Here is a 19,607-nt window from a genome sequence, read left to right on the forward strand (position 1 = left end):
CTAGTTTTGGATGGCCCACCCTGGGAAAAAGACCTTGGCTATTCACCTTATCTATGCCCCTCATGATTTTATAAGTCACTATTAGGTCACCCTTCATCCTCCTACGCTCCAGGGAAAAAAGTCCCACTCTATCCAATCTCTCTTTACAATCAAGCCTCCAGTCTGGTAACATTCTTGTAAATCTTTTTTTTAATGGTTTCCATTAAATTCCTGATTAGATTTATTAATGACCTTACATTTCTTTCAGGAAGGCAAATATTTAATTCTTCAATTTCAAATATGGCCTATTTTTTGAGGGCTTGGTGGGTGTCATAATCATAGAGTCATACAGTGCAGAAAAGGCCCTTCGGCCCATCGAGTCTGCACCAACAATAATTACCACTAAAGGCGCACTAATTCCATTTTCCTGCACTTGTCCCCATGTCCTTGAATGTTACAATATTTCAAGTGCTCTGCCAAGTATTTTTATAAGATCACTATAGTCCCACTATCTGGGCTGGGGGCTAAGGTTTCACTCCAGCTCTTCCTAGCCCCAGTAGGCAGTTTAATAAAAATTTTTATAAACTCTTATTCTTCCTGTCTACGGGGGAGGCACAGTGGCACAGTGGTTAGCACTGCTTCCTCACAGAGCCAGGGACCTGGGTTCGATTCCTGGCTAGGGTCGCTGCCTGTGCGGAGTCGGCACGTTCTCTGCATGGGTTTCCTTCGGGTGCTGTGGTTTCCTTCCACAGTCTGAAAGATGTGCTGGTTAGGTGCATTGTCCATGCTAAATTCTCCCCCAGTGTACCCAAACAGGCGCCGGAGTGTGGCGATTAGGGATCTTTCATAATAGCTTTATTGCAGTGAGCCTATTTGTGACTAATAAATAAACGTTAAACTTTACTTTACTTTTTTAAAAGCGAATAGTTTTAAAATGTTTGCAGTTCAAAGCAGCATTTTAGACCAAAGGGAAGCATCATTGTATTGATGTCCAATAACAGACAGAAGAAAATCAATTCATTTCAATCATAGGAGAGTCCAAAAGTCCTGCCTTTTCCAGGAGATCAGTGCCCTGCCACTCCTGAGGAAGTTTAACAACACCAGGTTAAAGTCCAACAGGTTTATTTGGTAGCAAAAGCCACACAAGCTTTCGAGGCTCTGAGCCCCTTCTTCAGGTGAGTGGTTAGCACTGCTTCCTCACAGAGCCAGGGACCTGGGTTCGATTCCTGGCTAGGGTCGCTGCCTGTGCGGAGTCGGCACGTTCTCTGCATGGGTTTCCTTCGGGTGCTGTGGTTTCCTTCCACAGTCTGAAAGATGTGCTGGTTAGGTGCATTGTCCATGCTAAATTCTCCCCCAGTGTACCCAAACAGGCGCCGGAGTGTGGCGATTAGGGATCTTTCATAATAGCTTTATTGCAGTGAGCCTATTTGTGACTAATAAATAAACGTTAAACTTTACTTTACTTTTTTAAAAGCGAATAGTTTTAAAATGTTTGCAGTTCAAAGCAGCATTTTAGACCAAAGGGAAGCATCATTGTATTGATGTCCAATAACAGACAGAAGAAAATCAACTTTTGCTACCAAATAAACCTGTTGGACTTTAACCTGGTGTTGTTAAACTTCCTCAGGAGTGGCAGGGCACTGATCTCCTGGAAAAGGCAGGACTTTTGGACTCTCCTATGATTGAAATGAATTGATTTTCTTCTGTCTGTTATTGGACATCAATACAATGATGCTTCCCTTTGGTCTAAAATGCTGCTTTGAACTGCAAACATTTTAAAATCCCCAGTCCAACGCCGGCATCTCCACATCATGACTCCTGAGGAAACAGGGGATTCACAATAATAGGTGATTTGAGATCTCAAAAGAAAAAGAATAAAGGCCTCATGTTGTTTGTGGTCTTTATTGGTAGTTTTTGACCATAAGCACAATGACTGATTCGCGACTCAGTGGTCATGATATTTACTCAGTGCTGTCGAGGGTTGGAGTAAGTGTAGGATCAATTTCCAGACTCGAAACTCAGAAGTAAGAGTTTTCTGGACATCCAGCTGAAACTCATTTATCTCTTTTGCTCTTGTCACCTTTGCTGATGTGCTGCACCCCAGGCCTCGCTTCTTCACTCAAGTGAAGAACTATGACTCTAAGTCTCCCAATAAACTCAATAACGTGCTCTGAGTAAAGACAGGCTCAGCCACCTCATCATTTTAAAAAGGATGCCATTCGGGAAATCTACTTGTGCAACGGTATGCCAGTGACCATATGTGGTTAGGTGTTAGAGTTGTTGTAATGACTCTGAGTAAAATGTATTTGTTGTCCATTTGATAATGAGCTGTGTTGTTTCACCCCGTTTCAGAGTGTTGATGTGGATCATATAACGTATAAACTGGAAGGACTAAAGAAGTTCACCAAGTATAGTTTGCGAGTTTTGGCTTTCAACAGACATGGAGCGGGCGTCTCCACCCAGGATGTGCTGGTCACCACACTGTCTGATGGTAAGCACAATAAATGGTTCACTATTTTACAGGCTATATTTTTTGGGAACATTTTCTACTCCGTTGATCTACTTCCTGATTTATATCATCTTCTCATTCACACTTTTTAGCACGAGTGCTGCACTGAATAACCCTTCCCCTTGGGTGCTGAATTTAAAGCTGGGCATGTTCACCTTTAAGCTCCAAAGTTGTCATCTCTTCACCTATATACAAACGGAATGCTTCCTCAGCAATCCCACTGACACCAATGAACAGGAGATGCAAGCAAACTAATTAAGATAATTTTATTTTACTGCTTTGCCTAAATGTTTTCCGTGAGGCCATCCATAATACCACGACATGCCACATTACATTAATCTGATTAAGTCCAGCTCACTTATTTTTGAACCTGTTCAAAATGTTTCTCAAGTCACCATTTACGTTTCAGAGATAAAATGAGAAGAATTGAATGCTGGGAATCCAAAGTAAATACGAAACATGCTGGAAACCCACTGTGGGGCAAATAGCTGGAAAGACCAGTTAACATTAATAGGTCAGGACCTTCATTGGAACAGGTACATAGAACAGTCCAGCACAGGAACAGGCCCTTTGGTCCACAATGTTGTGTCGAACATGACGCAAAATTAAACTGACCCCTTCTGCCTGCCATTGGTCCATATCCCTCTATTCCTTGCATATTCAGGTGCTTATCTAAAAGCTCCTTAAATGCCCCCATCGTATCTGCCTGTACTGCCACCCCTGGCAGCATGTTCCAGGCACCTACCACTCTCTGTGTCAAAGAACTTGCCCCTTCTTTGAACTTTCCCGCTCTCACCTTAAGTGCATGCCCCCTAGTATTAGACACTTCAACTCTGGGAAAAAGATTCTGACTGTCAATCCTATCTCTGCTTCTCATAATTTTATAGACTACTATCAGGTCTCCCCTCAGCCTCCGCCACTCCAGAGAAAACAAGCCTAGTTTGTCCAGCTTCTTTTTATAGCTCATACCCTCTAATCCGGGCAGCATCCTGGTAATCCTCTTCTACACCCTCTCCAAAGCCTCCACATCTTTCCTGTAATGTGGCAACCAGAATTGGACACAATATTCTAAGTGCAGCCTAACCAAAGTTTTCTAAAGCTGCAACATGACATCCTGACTCATGTACTCAATGCCCCAATCAATAAAGGCAAGCATGCCATATGCCTTCTTTACCACCGTATCTACTTGTGTGGCCACTTTCAGGGAGCAATGGACTTGAACCCCAAGATTCCCATGTAGTGGCCAAGATGATTAAATATCTTTTAAAGGAATGGCAGAGACCACTCCAAGAAAACAAAATGAGGGATGAATAGCAGATAGCGATCAAGGAGTGCATTTTTCTCTTCACTTCCTCAGGTTGTGATATAAAAAGGCTGATTGACTATTGCAGAACCCACTTCATTGAAACCAATAGGTTAAAAATTAGGCTGTTTCTATCAGGTACGGGCAGACTGCTCTCCAGACTGCTGCCCAGGCAATGCAGCCAAAAATCCATCTCCAAGATTTATTTGATCCCTTTTATTAAGGACCAAGTGATGGGTTTAATTATTTATTAATAATTGATGCATTTCTTTCAAAGTTTTCTATGAGCATCTGAACAGGGAAAGGTTAGTAAAAGGAGGATAAGGGCCAAAATGAGGATTTTCACCTTGGTGGCAGAGGGCATGGCTGAAGTACTAAGTGAATCCTTCACATCTGTCTTTACCAGGAAGAAGATGCTCCCAAAGCCTTGGTGAAAGAGGAGTTGAGCCACTGGATGGGTTAGAAATTGATGGAAGTATTTGAAAGGCTGGCTGGTCTTAATGTTATGATGTGGAGATGCCGGCGTTGGACTGGTGTAAACACAGTAAGAGTTTTAACAACACCAGGTTAAAGTCCAACAGGTTTATTTGGTAGCAAATGCCATTCGCTTTCGGAGCGCTGCTCCTTCATCAGATGGAATGGATAACTCTATCTCCTTTATGCTTGCATTGGAAAAAGAGAGGATCAGGCAAGCTAGGAAAGCGTTTATATGGAGTAAGGGAAAATATGAAGACATAAGGCAGCAAATTAGAGGAGTAAATTGGAAGCAGGTATTCTCGGGGAAATGTACTGAAGAGAGGTGGCAGTTTTTCAAGGAATGTCTGTCTGGGGTTCTACAGGACAATGTTCCAAGCAGACAGGGAGGAGTTGGGAGGTTAAAGGAACCGTGGTGCACGAAAGCTGTGCGGGACCTAGTCGAGAAGAAAAGGAAAGCGTACAAAAGGTTCAGAGAGCTTGGCGAAGATAGGGATCTAGATGAGTATACGGCTTGTAGGAAGGGACTAAAGAAGGAAATTAGGAGAGCCAGAAGGGGTCACGAGAAGGCCTTGGCAGGTAGGATTAAGGAAAACCCTAAGGCGTTCTATAAATATGTGAAGAGTAAAAGGACGAGACGTGAAGGAATAGGGCCTATAAAAGGTGAAGGTGGGAAAATCAGTATGGAACCAGTAGAAATGGCAGAGGTGCTTAATGAGTATTTTGCCTCGGTTTTCACAGAGGAGAAGGGCCTGGATGGATGTACTGTGGGCTTGCGGTGGACTGAAAAGATTGAGTATGTGGACTTTAACAAAGAGGTTGTGCTGGAATCTTTGAATGGCATCAAGATAGATAAGTCGCCGGGTCCGGATGGGATGTACCTCAGGTTACTGTGGGAGACGAGGGAAGAGATTGCAGAGCCTCTGGCGATGATCTTTGCGTCGTCGATGGAGACGGGAGAGGTGCCGGAGGATTGGAGGATTGCGGATGTGGTTCCTATTTTCAAGAAGGGGAATAGGGATAGCCCAGGAAATTACCAATCGGTGAGTCTAACCTCAGTGGTTGGTAAACTGATGGAGAAGATCCTGAGGGACAAGATTTATGAGCATTTGGAGAGGTTTAGTATGCTCAAGAATATTCAGCATGGCTTTGTCAAAGGCAGATCGTGCCTTACGAGCCTGGTGGAGTTCTTCGAAAATGTGACTAAACACATTGACGAAGGGAAAGCAGTAGATGTGGTTTATATGGATTTTAGCAAGGCGTTCGATAAGGTCCCCCATGCAAGGCTTCCAGAAAAAGTGAGAGGGCATGGGATCCAAGGGGCTGCTGCCCTGTGGATCCAGAACTGGCTTGCCCAAAGGAAGAAGTTTAACAACACCAGGTTAAAGTCCAACAGGTTTATTTGGTAGCAAAAGCCACACAAGCTTTCGGAGCTGCAAGCCCCTTCTTCAGGTGAGTGGGAATTCTGTTCACAAACAGAGCATATAAAGACACAAACTCAATTTACATGAATAATGGTTGGAATGCGAATACTTACAACTAATCAAGTCTTTAAGAAACAAAACAACATGAGTGGAGAGAGCATCGGTCGGAGGTCGGAGAGTCTTGATGCTCTCTCCACTCATGTTGTTTTGTTTCTTAAAGACTTGATTAGTTGTAAGTATTCGCATTCCAACCATTATTCATGTAAATTGAGTTTGTGTCTTTATATGCTCTGTTTGTGAACAGAATTCCCACTCACCTGAAGAAGGGGCTTGCAGCTCCGAAAGCTTGTGTGGCTTTTGCTACCAAATAAACCTGTTGGACTTTAACCTGGTGTTGTTAAACTTCTTACTGTGTTTACCCCAGTCCAACGCCGGCATCTCCACATCATGATTGCCCAAAGGAGGCAGAGAGTGTGTATAGATGGGTCTTTTTCTAAATGGAGGTCGGTGACCAGTGGTGTGCCCCAGGGATCTGTTCTGGGACCCTTGCTGTTTGTCATTTTCACAAATGACCTGGATGAGGAAGTGGAGGGATGGGTTGGTAAGTTTGCCGATGACGTGAAGGTTGGTAGGGTTGTGGATAGTCTGGAGGGATGTCAGAAGTTACAGAGGGACATAGATAGGATGCAAGACTGGGCGGAGAAGTGGCAGATGGACTTCAACCTAGATAAATGCGTAGTGGTCCATTTTGGCAGGTCAAATGGGATGAAGGAGTACAATATAAAGGGAAAGACTCTTAGTACTGTAGAGGATCAGAAGGACCTTGGGATCCGGGTCCATAGGACTCTAAAATCGGCCCCACAGGTGGAGGAGGTGGTTAAGAAGGCGTATGGTGTGCTGGCCTTTATCAATTGAGGGATTGAGTTTAGGAGTCCGGGGATAATGATGCAGCTGTATAAGACCCTCGTCAGACCCCACTTGGAGTACTGTGCTCAGTTCTGGTCACCTCACGACAGGAAGGATGTGGAAAAGATTGAAAGGGTGCAGAGGCGATTTACAAGGATGTTGCCTGGATTGAGTAGCATGCCTTATGAGGATAGGCTGAGGGAGCTCGGTCTTTTTTCCTTGGAGAGACGTAGGATGAGAGGAGACCTAATAGAGGTATATAAGATGTTGAGAGGCATAGATCGGGTGGACTCTCAAAGGCTTTTTCCCAGGGTGGAAATGGCTGCTACGAGAGGACACAGGTTTAGGGTGCTGGGGTGTAGGTACAGGGGAAATGTTAGGGAAAAGATTTTCACACAGAGCGTGGTGGGCGAGTGGAATCGGCTGCCGTCAGTGGTGGTGGAGGCAAACTCAATAGGGTCTTTTAAGAGACTCCTGGATGAGTACATGGGACTTAATAGGATGGAGGGTTATAGGTAGGCCTAAATGGTAGGGATATGTTCAGCACAACTTGTGGGGCCGAAGCGCCTGTTTTGTGCTGTAGTTTTCTATGTTTCTATATCTCCTCTCAAACAGGGCATACAGAGACACAAAATCAAGTTACAGAATACTGAGTAGAATGCGAATAATCCGCATTCTAATCAGTTTTCTGTAACTTGATTTTGTGTCTCTGTATGCCCTGTTTGAGAGCAGATATCCACTCCATCTGACAAAGGAGCAGCGTTCCGAAAGCTAATGGCATTTGCTACCAAATAAACCTGTTGGACGTTAACCTGGTGTTGTTAAAACTCTTATGGTCTTAATGTTGACAAGTTAGCAGGACTGGATCTGAGAATCGTGAAGAAATTTATTTTGCTCAGTAAGCAGCTAGGATCTGGAATATATTGTGGTGGAGGTAGATTGTTGTGGCTTTCAAAGGGGAAGTTAATAATTACCTAAATAGAAAATATTCCCATGGGGAAAAGATGGAAGTGTGGGATTTGGTGAGTTGCCTCCTTCTGTGCTCGACCTATTCTATGATTCAATGATTCCACCTGCATTAATCATATGGCTTTGTGATTTACGAACACAAAACTTATTGAGTGCATATTAAACTTGAGATTTTTCATGTGTGGAGACCAACATCATAAACCAATTTTGGATTTGATCCTTATTTAGTTCACCCATTAGATAAATATCATATACAATCAAACCATGCAGCCATGTGCTCAATAATCTTCTGGTATACCCACCCTGTAGAACCGCAAGCATATCTATAATTCAAATCAGAGATTCATTATTTATATTCTAAAGTACAGATTTTCCAACAGTTATTAAAACTTGACATCTGGAGCATCTTCACTGACGTGAGGTAGGCAGGGATGCGAGCACATGATTAGTTTACTTTACAGTCTTAAAATCAGTGGGGATTTTGAGAAGTCATTGAGCCGGAGAAAGTTTAAGTCTTAAGATGCAGCCTCTGGGGTTTCCAAAGCTTTTGAATATTGATTAACAAGCCACTAAGTCTCTTGCTAGACATGCAGGGAAAAGCATTGCTCACAGCATAATTAACCCTTTGCATTCAGTTTACAAGTTGATCTTTCTCCTCAAACAAAAACAGATATTGCTGGAAAAACTCAGCAGGTCTGACAACATCTGTGGAGAGAGAATAGAGCCAATATTTTGAGTCATCTGGAGTCGTCTTCGCCAGAGCCCTTTTCCAGCGACCGCGCTATTTTACCGTAATCTTTCTCCTGTTGAAGTATCCTCAGTTGTTCCTGGTTATGGAAGGGATTTTTTTTCTATAGTTGGTCCAGGCACAACGTTAAAAAACCAGTGGTTAAAAAAGTTAAATGTTCTCTCACTCAACGACAGGGTTTGCGATCCTGATTTAAAAACTGACCATGCTGGAAAAAACTCAACAGATCTGCAGCATCTGTGGTGACAGAAAGCAGAGTTATTGTTTTGAGTCCAATATGACTCTTGCTTTTTTCCAATGTGACTCTCTTCTTCAATTCTGAAGAAGTCATATTGGACCTGACTCTGTTTCTCTCAGTAAGAAGTTTAACAACACCAGGTTAAAGTCCAATAGGTTTATTTGGTAGCAAAAGCCACACAAGCTTTCGGAGCTCTAAGCCCCTTCTTCAGGTGAGTGGGAATTCTGTTCACGAACAGAGCATATAAAGACACAAACTCAATTTACATGAATAATGGTTGGAATGCGAATACTTACAACTAATCAAGTCTTTAAGAAACAAAACAATGTGAGTGGAGAGAGCATCAAGACAGGCTAAAAAGATGTGTATTGTCTCCAGACAAGACAGCCAGTGAAACTCTGCAGGTCCAGGCAGGCTGTGGGGGTTACAAATAGTGTGACATGAACCCAATATCCCGGTTGGGGCCGTCCTCGTGTGTGCGGAACTTGGCTATCAGTTTCTGCTCAGCGACTCTGCGCTGTCGTGTGTCGCGAAGGCCGCCTTGGAGAACGCTTACCCGAATATCAGAGGCCGAATGCCCGTGACCACTGAAGTGCTCCCCAACAGGAAGAGAACAGTCTTGCCTGATGATTGTCGAGCGGTGTTCATTCATCCGTTGTCGCAGCGTCTGCATAGTTTCCCCAATGTACCATGCCTCGGGACATCCTTTCTTGCAGCGTATCAGGTAGACAACGTTGGCCGAATTGCAAGAATATGTACCGTGTACCTGGTGGATGGTGTTCTCACGTGAGATGATGGCATCTGTGTCGATGATCCGGCACGTCTTGCAGAGGTTGCTGTGGCAGGGTTGTGTGGTGTCATGGTCACTGTTCTCCTGAAGGCTGGGTAGTTTGCTGCGGACAATGGTCTGTTTGAGGTTGTGCGGTTGTTTGAAGGCAAGAAGTGGGGGCGTGGGGATGGCCTTGGCGAGATGTTCGTCTTCATCAATAACATGTTGAAGGCTCCGGAGGAGATGCCGTAGCTTCTCCGCTCCGGGGAAGTACTGGACAACGAAGGGTACTCTGTCCACCGTGTCCCGTGTTTGTCTTCTGAGGAGGTCAGTGTGGTTTTTCGCTGTGGCGCGTTGGAACTGTTGATCAATGAGTCGAGCGCCATATCCTGTTCTTATGAGGGCATCTTTCAGCGTCTGGAGGTGTCTGTTGCGATCCTCCTTATCTGAGCAGATCCTGTGTATACGGAGGGCTTGTCCGTAGGGGATGGCTTCTTTAACGTGTTTAGGGTGGAAGCTGGAGAAGTGGAGCATCGTGAGGTTATCCGTGGGCTTGCGGTACAGTGAGGTGCTGAGGTGACCGTCCTTAATGGAGATGCGTGTGTCAAAGAAAGCAACCGATTCCGGAGAGTAGTCTATGGTGAGTCTGATGGTGGGATGGAACTTGTTGATGTCATCATAGAGTTGTTTCAGTGATTGTTCACCATGAGTCCAAAGGAAGAAAATGTCATCGATGGATCTAGTGTATAGCATCGGTTGAAGGTCCTGTGCGGTGAAGAAGTCTTGTTCGAACCTGTGCATGAAGATGTTGGCATATTGAGGTGTGAATTTGGTCCCCATGGCTGTTCCGTGTGTCTGGATGAAGAACTGGTTGTTGAAGGTGAAGATATTGTGGTCCAGGATGAAGCGGATGAGATGTAAAATTGCATCTGGAAACTGGCAGTTGTTGGCGCTGCGCACTGAGGCCGTTGCAGCAATGCCATCGTCATGGGGGATGCTGGTGTAGAGTGCCGAGACATCCATTGTGACGAGGAGCGCTCCTGGTTCAACTGCTCCATGTGTGCTGAGTTTCTGTAGGAAGTCCGTCGTGTCGCGACAAAAGCTGGGGGTTCTTTGTACAATGGGTTTCAGGATGCCCTCGACATAGCCGGAGAGGTTCTCGCACAGGGTCCCATTGCCCGATACGATGGGAGGGCCGGGTGTGTTTGCCTTGTGTATCTTCGGGAGGCAGTAGAGATCTCCAACGCGGGGAGTACGTGGGATGAGAGCACGGAGGGTGTTCTGAAGGTCCGGATCAAATGTCTTGATCAGAGTGTTGAGTTGACGGGTGTGTTCTTTGGTCGGATCTACAGGTAACTGTCTGTAGTGTTCCTCGTTGTTGAGTTGTCGGTACACTTCTTTGCACTAATCCGTTCTGTTCAGTATGACGATGGCCCCTCCTTTGTCTGCTGGTTTGATGACAATGTTGCGGTTGGTCTTGAGATGCAAGAAAGCAGATAAGATACCGAAAGGACTACGGATCACGAACCCACTCAGGTCAACCTATAACACAGACTACACTGAGAGACTTTGCCGTCGCACCTCTCTCACCCTCCTCAACCACCTCATACACCAACTCTACAGCAAACGCCGCAGCCTGGAAACCAAGATAGAGTCCATATTCTCAACTTGCGCTCAGGATGCAGACCAGCTGCGAAACTCTGCCAAGCAGACGAGACAAAGGAACTACACCATCTACATGCACACCAAGAACAGGAAACTTGAGAAACTCGGCATCACCACCAGCAGCAACCAAGCCTCCCCCGGTACCACAGTAGAAAACAGTACCACTGCAGGGAAGTCCATTGTCAACTTGTCCGACTACACACTTCAACCAGATGAAATCGAAGTTCTCAGCCGAGGGCTTAATTTTTGCCCCACCACCAAAATAGACCCCATCAGTCTCGCAGCAGACACAGAGGAATTCATCAGGCGAATGAGGCTGAGGGAGTTCTTCCACAAACCCCAAGAGGCCAACAACGAACACAATGAGACAGCCAATGAACCGGAACAGCCGACAGAGAGATCCGCAGTGCATCCGAAGAGGAAAGAGTCGAATTGGACTCCTCTGGAAGGCCACTGCCCTCGACTTGACATGTATGCCCAAGTCGTCAGGAGGTGCGTCAACACCAAATTCATCAGCCGCACTCACAAGACAGCCCCGAACATCACCCAAGCACAACGTAACGCCATCCACGCTCTCAAGACCAACCGCAACATTGTCATCAAACCAGCAGACAAAGGAGGGGCCATCGTCATACTGAACAGAACAGATTACTGCAAAGAAGTGTATCGACAACTCAACAAATACCAAATAAACCTGTTGGACTTTAACCTGGTGTTGTTAAACTTCTTACTGTGTTTACCCCAGTCCAACGCCGGCATCTCCACATCTGTTTCTCTCTCCACAGATGCTGCTGGACCTGCTGAGTTTCTCCAGCATTTTCTGTTTTTATTTCAGATTTCCAGCATCTGCAGTATTTTGCTTTTACTTTGAGATCCCATACCATTACCACATTGTCCAGTTCCATCATTATCAGGTATTCACAGAGACTCCTCTGAAGTATGCATAAAAAAGCAGCTTATAGCCAAGACCTCTCAATTTGGATTCAATGCCAAGTAGCATACCCTACTCAATCCCGAGTCCAGCATGTGCTAAGTTTATTTATTTATTTATTAGTGCCACAAGTAGGCTTACATTAACACTGCAATGAAGTTACTGTGAAAATCCCCTAGTCGCCACACGCTGGCGCCTGTTCGGATACACTGAGGGAAAATTTAGCATGACCAATGCACCTAACCTGCACGTCTTTTGGACTGTGGGATGAAACCGGAGCACCCGGAGGAAACCCATGCAGACACGGGGAGAACGTGCAGACTCCACACAGACAGTGATCCAAACCGGGAATTGAACCTGGGTCCCTGATGCTGCGAGACAACAATGCTAACTACTGTGCCACCGTGCCATCCTAATGGCTGTTTCTTTAGTTCTTTCATCTGTGATTTCTTTCCCACTCCCAGCCATTGTGAATGCACTGAGTGCTTGCTGGGCAAGGGCTCACAGGAGCTGTGCTGTGCCATTCTCAGCCTTTCTGCTGAAAGAGGATTGGAAATGAGTGATGCTGAAAAGGAAGAGAAGAAAGAAATGGTATAAAGACAAAAAGAATGACTCATAGGGCTTTAAACAAAGACAGCGCTGCTTTCTTAACCCATGATGAATGCTTCCCTTAATGCATTTAATTCAGTTTCATCTGTCACAGGTCAGGGACTCCCACCCTCCTTTGTAATCTGATTGCAAAGCTACTTGATTTTATATATTGTCTCCTTCCATTATCCTGGATGTCGCACTTTCTGAATGAGTTAGATGGCTCTTATTCTTTTCCCAATCTAATTAATATCCCACTGCACTTTAATAAAATGATGTAGCATAATTTATTCTGTCTTCAGCAGCCTTGGATAATTTACAATCTATCCACCATTTTCCTACCATTATTCCTGCACAAATCTCCCATTAACAATAATGTTTTAAGAAAGATGGATAGCTTGGAATCAGTATAGGAACAGTACCTCGATAAAGTGTGACATACACTGAAGATGTTGAACTAGACATGATTCACTTTTTATACGGCCATTAACGCACTAGGTGTTTTTATGTAACTGCTGTTCTGTTCCTCTCCCACCCTCCAGTCCTTTATGTCCCCTTCACTGTGGCTTTCTGCCTATCTTCTCCTTTTTGACGTAGTGGTTGCACATTCCTTCCAACTCTATATGTCTCACATGCTCACTAAATTAATTGGTAGCACACAGATAAGAGATAAATTGGTATCTGAAGCTTGGAAAGGAGCAAGCGATCTCACCTGCCTGAATTTACTCTCAGACTCCTATTTATTGACTACAGCTCAGCCTTTAACACTATTATTCCCATGAAACTCATCTCCAAACTCTGTGGCCCGGGCCTCGGCACCTCCCTCTGCGACTGGATCCTGAACTTCCTAACTCTCAGACCACAATCAGTAAGGATAGGCAACAACACCTCCTCCATGATCATCCACAACATCGGTGCCCCACAAAACTGTGTCCTCAGCCCCCTACTATACTCCTTATACACCTATGACTGTGTGGCCAAATTCACCTCCAATTCAATTTTCAAGTTTGCTGACGACATCGCTGAAGTGGGTCGGATCTCAAACAATGATGAGACAGAGTACAGGAATGAGATAGAGAATCTGGTGAACTGGTGCGGCAACAATAATCTCTCCCTCAATGTCAACTAAATGAAGGAGACTGTCATCAACTTCAAGAAGCATAAAAGAGAACATGCCCCTGTCTTCATCAACGGGGATGAAGTAGAACGGGTCAAAAGCTTCAAGTTTTTAGGTGTCCAGATCACCAACAATCTGTTCAGGTCCCCCCCATGCTGACACTATAGTTAAGAAAGCTCACCAACGTCGCTACTTTCTCAGAAGACTAAGGAAATTTGGCATGTCAGTTATGACTCTCACCAACTTTTACAGATGCACCATAGAAAGCATTCTTTCCAGTTGTATCACAGCTTGGTATGGCTCCTGCTCTGCCTAAGACCACAAGGAACAACAAAAGGTCATGAATGTATCAATCCATCACGCAAACCAGCCTCCCATCCATTGACTCTGTCTGCACTTCCCGCTGCCTCAGCAAAGTAGCCAGCATGATTAAGGACCCCATGCACCCCGGACATTCTCTCTTCCACCTTCTTCCTTCGGGAAAAAGATACAAAAATCTGAGGTCACCGAACCAACCGACTACCGAACAGCTTCTTCTCTGCTGCTGTCAGACTTTTGAATGGATCTACCTTGCATTAAGTTGATCTTTCTCTACACCCTAGCTATGACTGTAACACTACATTCAGCACTCTCTCATTTCCTTCTCTATGAACGGTATGTTTTGTCTGTATAGCACACAAGAAACAATACTTTTCACTGTATACTAATACATGTGACAATAATAAATCAAATCAAAATCAAATCAGTATAATATGGATAAATGTGAAGTCATTGGTAGCAATAATAGGAAGTCAGATTATTACTTGAATATATGTAAATTGAGAAAGGTGGATGCTCAACGAGACCTTGGAGTCCGCATGCATCAGTCGCTGAAAGAAAGCGCGCATGTACAGCAGACTGTAAAGAAGGCAAATGGCATGTTGACCTTCATAGCGAGAGGATTTGAGTATAGGGATGGGGATGTTTTACTGCAATTTTATAGGGAGTTGGTGAGGCATCATCTGGAATACTGTGTGCAGTTTTGGTGTCCTTATTTGAGGAACAATGTCCTTGCTATAGAGGGAGTACAGTGAAGATTTACCAGGCTGATTCCTGGGATGGCAGGTCTGTCATATGTGGAGAGACTAAATCCGTTTGGATTATATTCACTGGAGTTTAGAAGAGTGAGTGGGGATTTCGTAGAAACGTATAAAATTCTAACAGGATTTGACAGGGTAGATTCAGAAAGAATGTTCCTGATAGTGGGGAAGTCCAGGACTAGGGGTCTTAGTTTGAGGCTAAGGGGTAAACCCTTTAGAACTTAGAGGAGAAATGTCTTCACCCAGAGACGGGTAAATCTGTGGAATGCACAACCACAGAATGTAGTTGAGGCAAAACGTAGTCTGATTTCAAGAAGAAATTAGATATAACTCTTGGGACTAAAGGGATCAAGAGATATGGGGGGAAGGGGGATCTGGATATTGAATTCGATGATCAGCCATGATCAAAATGAATGGCGGAGCAGGTTCAAAGGGCGAAATGGCCTACTCCTGCTTCTAGTTTCTATGCTTCTAGGCTTCTATGTTTCCCAAACACTTTCAAATGGTGCAGCGTGAAAATTCTTAATATGAGTTTGACTGAATTTCAATATCATCAGTGAGCTCAGCACGCCTGCTTCCCCCCTCCTCGATGCTTCGCACCTCACCAGCGTGACATCTCACTGACGCGAATCAGTACTATTCTATTAAAGTATGACTCAGATGCCACCGGGCCAACCAGGCCTCCAGCTGAGGCTTCTGCAGCATTTCGTATCCACTACATGCAAGGTTACAGATGCCTTGTAGACACAGGTAGACAATTACATCCACTTTGACATGGGCCAGGCCCAAAAGTATGCCCGGGCTGCAGGTGTCGCTGCTATCGCCCGCTTGCGCTATGGATGGCACGCACGCCGCCCTGCAGGCACAGTATGATAAAGCGGTTCCACTCACTCCACGTGCCAATAGCTTGTTACCACCTTCTGAACATCATGCAAGTGTGTGCATGCCTCTGAGGCAGCGTGCATGGTAGCTTCATCCTGCAGAGCTCGGACATCCCTGTGGTCTTTGAGGACCACCCAGGCTGCCTGAATGGCTCACGGAGGACAAGGGCTACTCACGGTGATCATGGCTGATGACGCCAATGCAGATGTCCCAGACAGATGCAGAGACCTGCTACAATGAGGCCCATGATGTCACCTGGTCTGGCATTGAGCGGTGCATCTGGACCCAGCAGTAAGCCCTTTGAGGGTCTCCCATATCATCGTGATCTGCTATGCACTCCACAACCTGGTGCAGCAGCGGGTATATATCCTGGCGGATACCCCTGAGGAGGAGGCCCAGGAGAATGTGGAGCACTAGGCTGAGGAGGATCTGGAAGGTGGAGGAGGGGCAAGGGGTCCGGCAGGATAGTTCTCTGACTAGGAGACGTGATGTAACCAGCCCCAACCTCCACCCTCCCTTGTCCACACACCCCGACCCCCCGCCAAGGGTCCCATTGACATCACACCAGGATTTGGCTTAGCTCTAATTATAATAATTATAATTATAAAAGAAGAGGAAACATGTATACATTATGACAGAAGGGCTATTAGAAAAGTGAACCAGGGTCAACCTGATGAATCGAAAATTTCTGGTCAATATGAAACTTTTATCACAAAGTTAATCATATATTAGAAGTCTTAATAAATCCAAGGATATCAGAATTTTCCATTGATCTCATGAGTTCTGTTTGGTGCATCTAACTTTCAGAAAGTATTTGGAGAAAGTGTATATTCTTTAACTATAAAGAAGATTTGCATAGCTTCACTTGACTTCATTGGAGAAAATTAGATTGAGAGAAGATATAATCAAGGATGTTAAAGTATTGAGAAGAATCAACAGTGGAGATTTTGGGAACACAGAGTGACAAGGCACAATCTAAAATTAGCAAGATTCAGGCGAGCTGCTTTTTTAAGAGATTAGAAGAATTTTCCTGCTGTCGTTGTTTACAAATGTCAAATAAAACATTTAGAAAATGTGGTTGATGATTATGCAATACTGCATGGGAAATGATAACTTCTGAGCCAATGAGGCCGCAGAACTGTCAGATTAAAAAGAAGCACCCAATGGTAAATGAGGTAGGATTGGACGTTCTGGAGTTCTGCTTAACTTTATACTTCCGGAAGAAACTTTGCAGAACCTACAATTAGAAAAATAAATGGATTTGATAGGGCCTGTGAAAATGACTTGAAAATGGGAGAAATCCAGTTATAATTCCATCATATCTACAGAAAGGGAGAATATGAAGATTAAAGATTGGAACAGACTGCAGAAATGTTACAGATTACAGAAATGTTACAGATTACAGAAATGTTACAGATTACAGAAATGTAACAGATTACAGAAATGTTACAGACTGCAGAAATGTTACAGATTACAGAAATGTTACAGATTACAGAAATGTTACAGATTACAGAAATGTAACAGATTACAGAAATGTTACAGACTGCAGAAATGTTACAGATTACAGAAATGTTAGATTACAGAAATGTTACAAACTGCAGAAATGTTACAGATTATAGAAATGTTAGATTACAGAAATATTACAGATTACAGAAATGTAACAGACAACTGAAATGTAAACAGATTGCAGAAATGTAACACTACAGGAAAGTAAGATTGTTTCTAGTCAAGAAACAATGTGCAGGTGTACAGGGGAAGGGCAGGGGAAGGGCAGGAAGTCATGATGCTCATTTGGAGAGCCAGTGACATGATGGGCCAATTGGCCTCTTTCTGCACCATAACAGTTCTGTGATTCTATTGGAAGATTCCCAATTTTCAGCTTTGTTGACTAATGAAAGCTTTGGTTGGAGTTGCAAAACACAAATTATTTATTGTCTTACTTTTTGTATTTCTTTAAGTTTTGTGTTTTGTTTTACACGCTTGGATTGAAATTGGTTTTGGGTGAAAGATGTTGGGGGTGATTTTCCCCAGTTTACTGCAGGCCAGGAGACTCAAGCGGAGTCCATTTAGTGGGCTTCCCGCTTGTCGCCAGGGCCTCCGCAAGTCTCCGGCCTCCGGATTTCTGATGCCATCAACTCCACACCAGAAATCGGTGCGGAGCTGTACAAATTATGTTAATTACATTTTTACATCTGATTAGATGGCCCAGACTGAAGTCTCCATGAGCTTCTCTCCCTCCTGCAGCCCCCTCCCCCCACCCCCCACTCCATCTGCCAGGAGTGTTTTACTCCAGCAGGATTTACAACAGCTCCCCACTAACGGGGGGCTGTCGGCCCAACCCTGCTGGAGTGAAGGAGGATCATCGAGGCCCCCCCAGAGGGTTAGGGTAAGGAGGGTGTCTCCTGGGCATTTCCAGCTTGGTAGTGCCAGCTTGGGCCCCTGGCACTGCCCAAGGGGCAAAGTGGCAATGCCTAAGGGGGAACCTTGGCACTAGCTACTGGGCATCGGACAGTGCCAAGGGGGCAGGGCCAGGAGGACAGGGCCAGTAGGGGGTGGGGTCTCTGGGGGGGAGATCAGTGGGGGTGGGGGGATCCTGCTGCCACTCTGCATATGGATCAGTAACAGAGGGAGGGAGGCCAGTGATCAGGGCTGACCATCGGGGTGGAGGGTTGGGGCCTCGGCCTACCGGGGTGTCAGGGCTGCCAGTGGGGGTGGGAGGAGAGATCACAGTGACCGAAGGGTTTGTTCGGGGCTGGCCTGGACACATTTGGAAGCACAATAAGTCGCGCAACACCAGGTTGAAGTCCAACAGATTTAATTGATAGCACAAGCTTTCAGAGCACTGCCCCTTCATCAGGTGAGTGGGACTTGTGTTCACAAACAGGGTATATAGAGACACAAACTTAATTTACAAGATAATGGTTGGAATGCGAGTCTTTACAGGTAATCAAGTCTTAAAGGTACAGACAATGTGAGTGGAGAGAGGGTTAAGCACAGGTTAAAGACGTGTATATTGTCTCCAGCCAGGACAGTTAGTGAGATTTTGCAAGCCCAGGCAAGTCGTGGGGGTTACAAATAGTGTGACATGAACCCAAGATCCCGGTTGAGGCCGTCCTCATGTGTGCGGAACTTGGCTATCAGTTTCTGCTCAGCGAGTCTGCATTGTCATGGGTCGTGAAGGCTGCCTTGGAGAACGCTTACCCGAAGATCAGAGGCTGAATGTCCTTGACTGCTGAAGTGTTCCCCATCAGGAAGAGAACACTCCTGCCTGGTGATTGTTGAGCAGTGTTCATTCATCCGTTGTCGTAGTGTCTGCATGGTCTCCCCAATGTACCATGCCTCGGGACATCCTTCCCTGCAGCGTATCAGGTAGACAACATTGGCCGAGTCACAAGAGTATGTACCGTGTACCTGGCAGATGGTGTTCTCACATGAGATGAAGGCATCCGTGTCGATGATCCAGCACGTCTTGCAGCGGTTGCTGTGGCAGGGTTGTGTGGTATTGTGGTCACTGTTCTCTTGAAGGCTGGTTAGTTTGCTGCGGACAATGTTCTGTTTGATGTTGTGTGGTTGTTTGAAGGCAAGAATTGGGGGTGTGGGGATGGCCTTGGCGAGATGTTCGTCTTCATCAATGACATGTTGAAGGCTCTGGAGGAGATGTAGTAGCTTCTCCGCTCCGGGGAAGTTCTTGCCCGGAGTACTTCCCTGAAGTACAGTGATTGGGGGGGTGTGAGGGGTCAGAGGGGAGGTGTTACGGGGTTGCAGGGCTGACCAGCGATCGGGAGGTCAACAGTGTGGGCCTACTGTGTCTATGCTGATCTCACCGCTGACAGATCGACGGATGTGCAGTGTCCCACTCAGCGCTATGCTGCCGATCTCTCCAGCGAGAATACGACCCGCCCCCTGATTTTTCAGTGCTAGGGCACTCAGTGATGCACAGAGTGTGGGAGATTAATTTTTCAGCGTGATTTATTCCAGCTTTTACGTGAATTCAACACATGAAAATCTTTTGGGAGAATCCCACCT

The 19,607-nt window shown here is 45.2% G+C and overlaps 1 protein-coding gene across 1 annotated transcript in view; it reads left to right on the plus strand.

Annotated features, from left to right (window-relative positions):
* Nucleotides 1-19,607, plus strand: part of dcc (DCC netrin 1 receptor) — an 868,461-nt gene that overhangs the window by 574,891 nt on the left and 273,963 nt on the right. Inside the window, exon 11 of the mRNA XM_078241787.1 lies at nt 2,332-2,470. Within this exon, the coding sequence (XP_078097913.1) occupies nt 2,332-2,470 (139 nt within the window). The remainder of the gene's footprint in view (nt 1-2,331; nt 2,471-19,607) is intronic.

The sequence above is a fragment of the Mustelus asterias genome, chromosome 1 (assembly GCF_964213995.1).
Source record: "Mustelus asterias chromosome 1, sMusAst1.hap1.1, whole genome shotgun sequence".
NCBI lineage: Eukaryota > Metazoa > Chordata > Chondrichthyes > Carcharhiniformes > Triakidae > Mustelus > Mustelus asterias.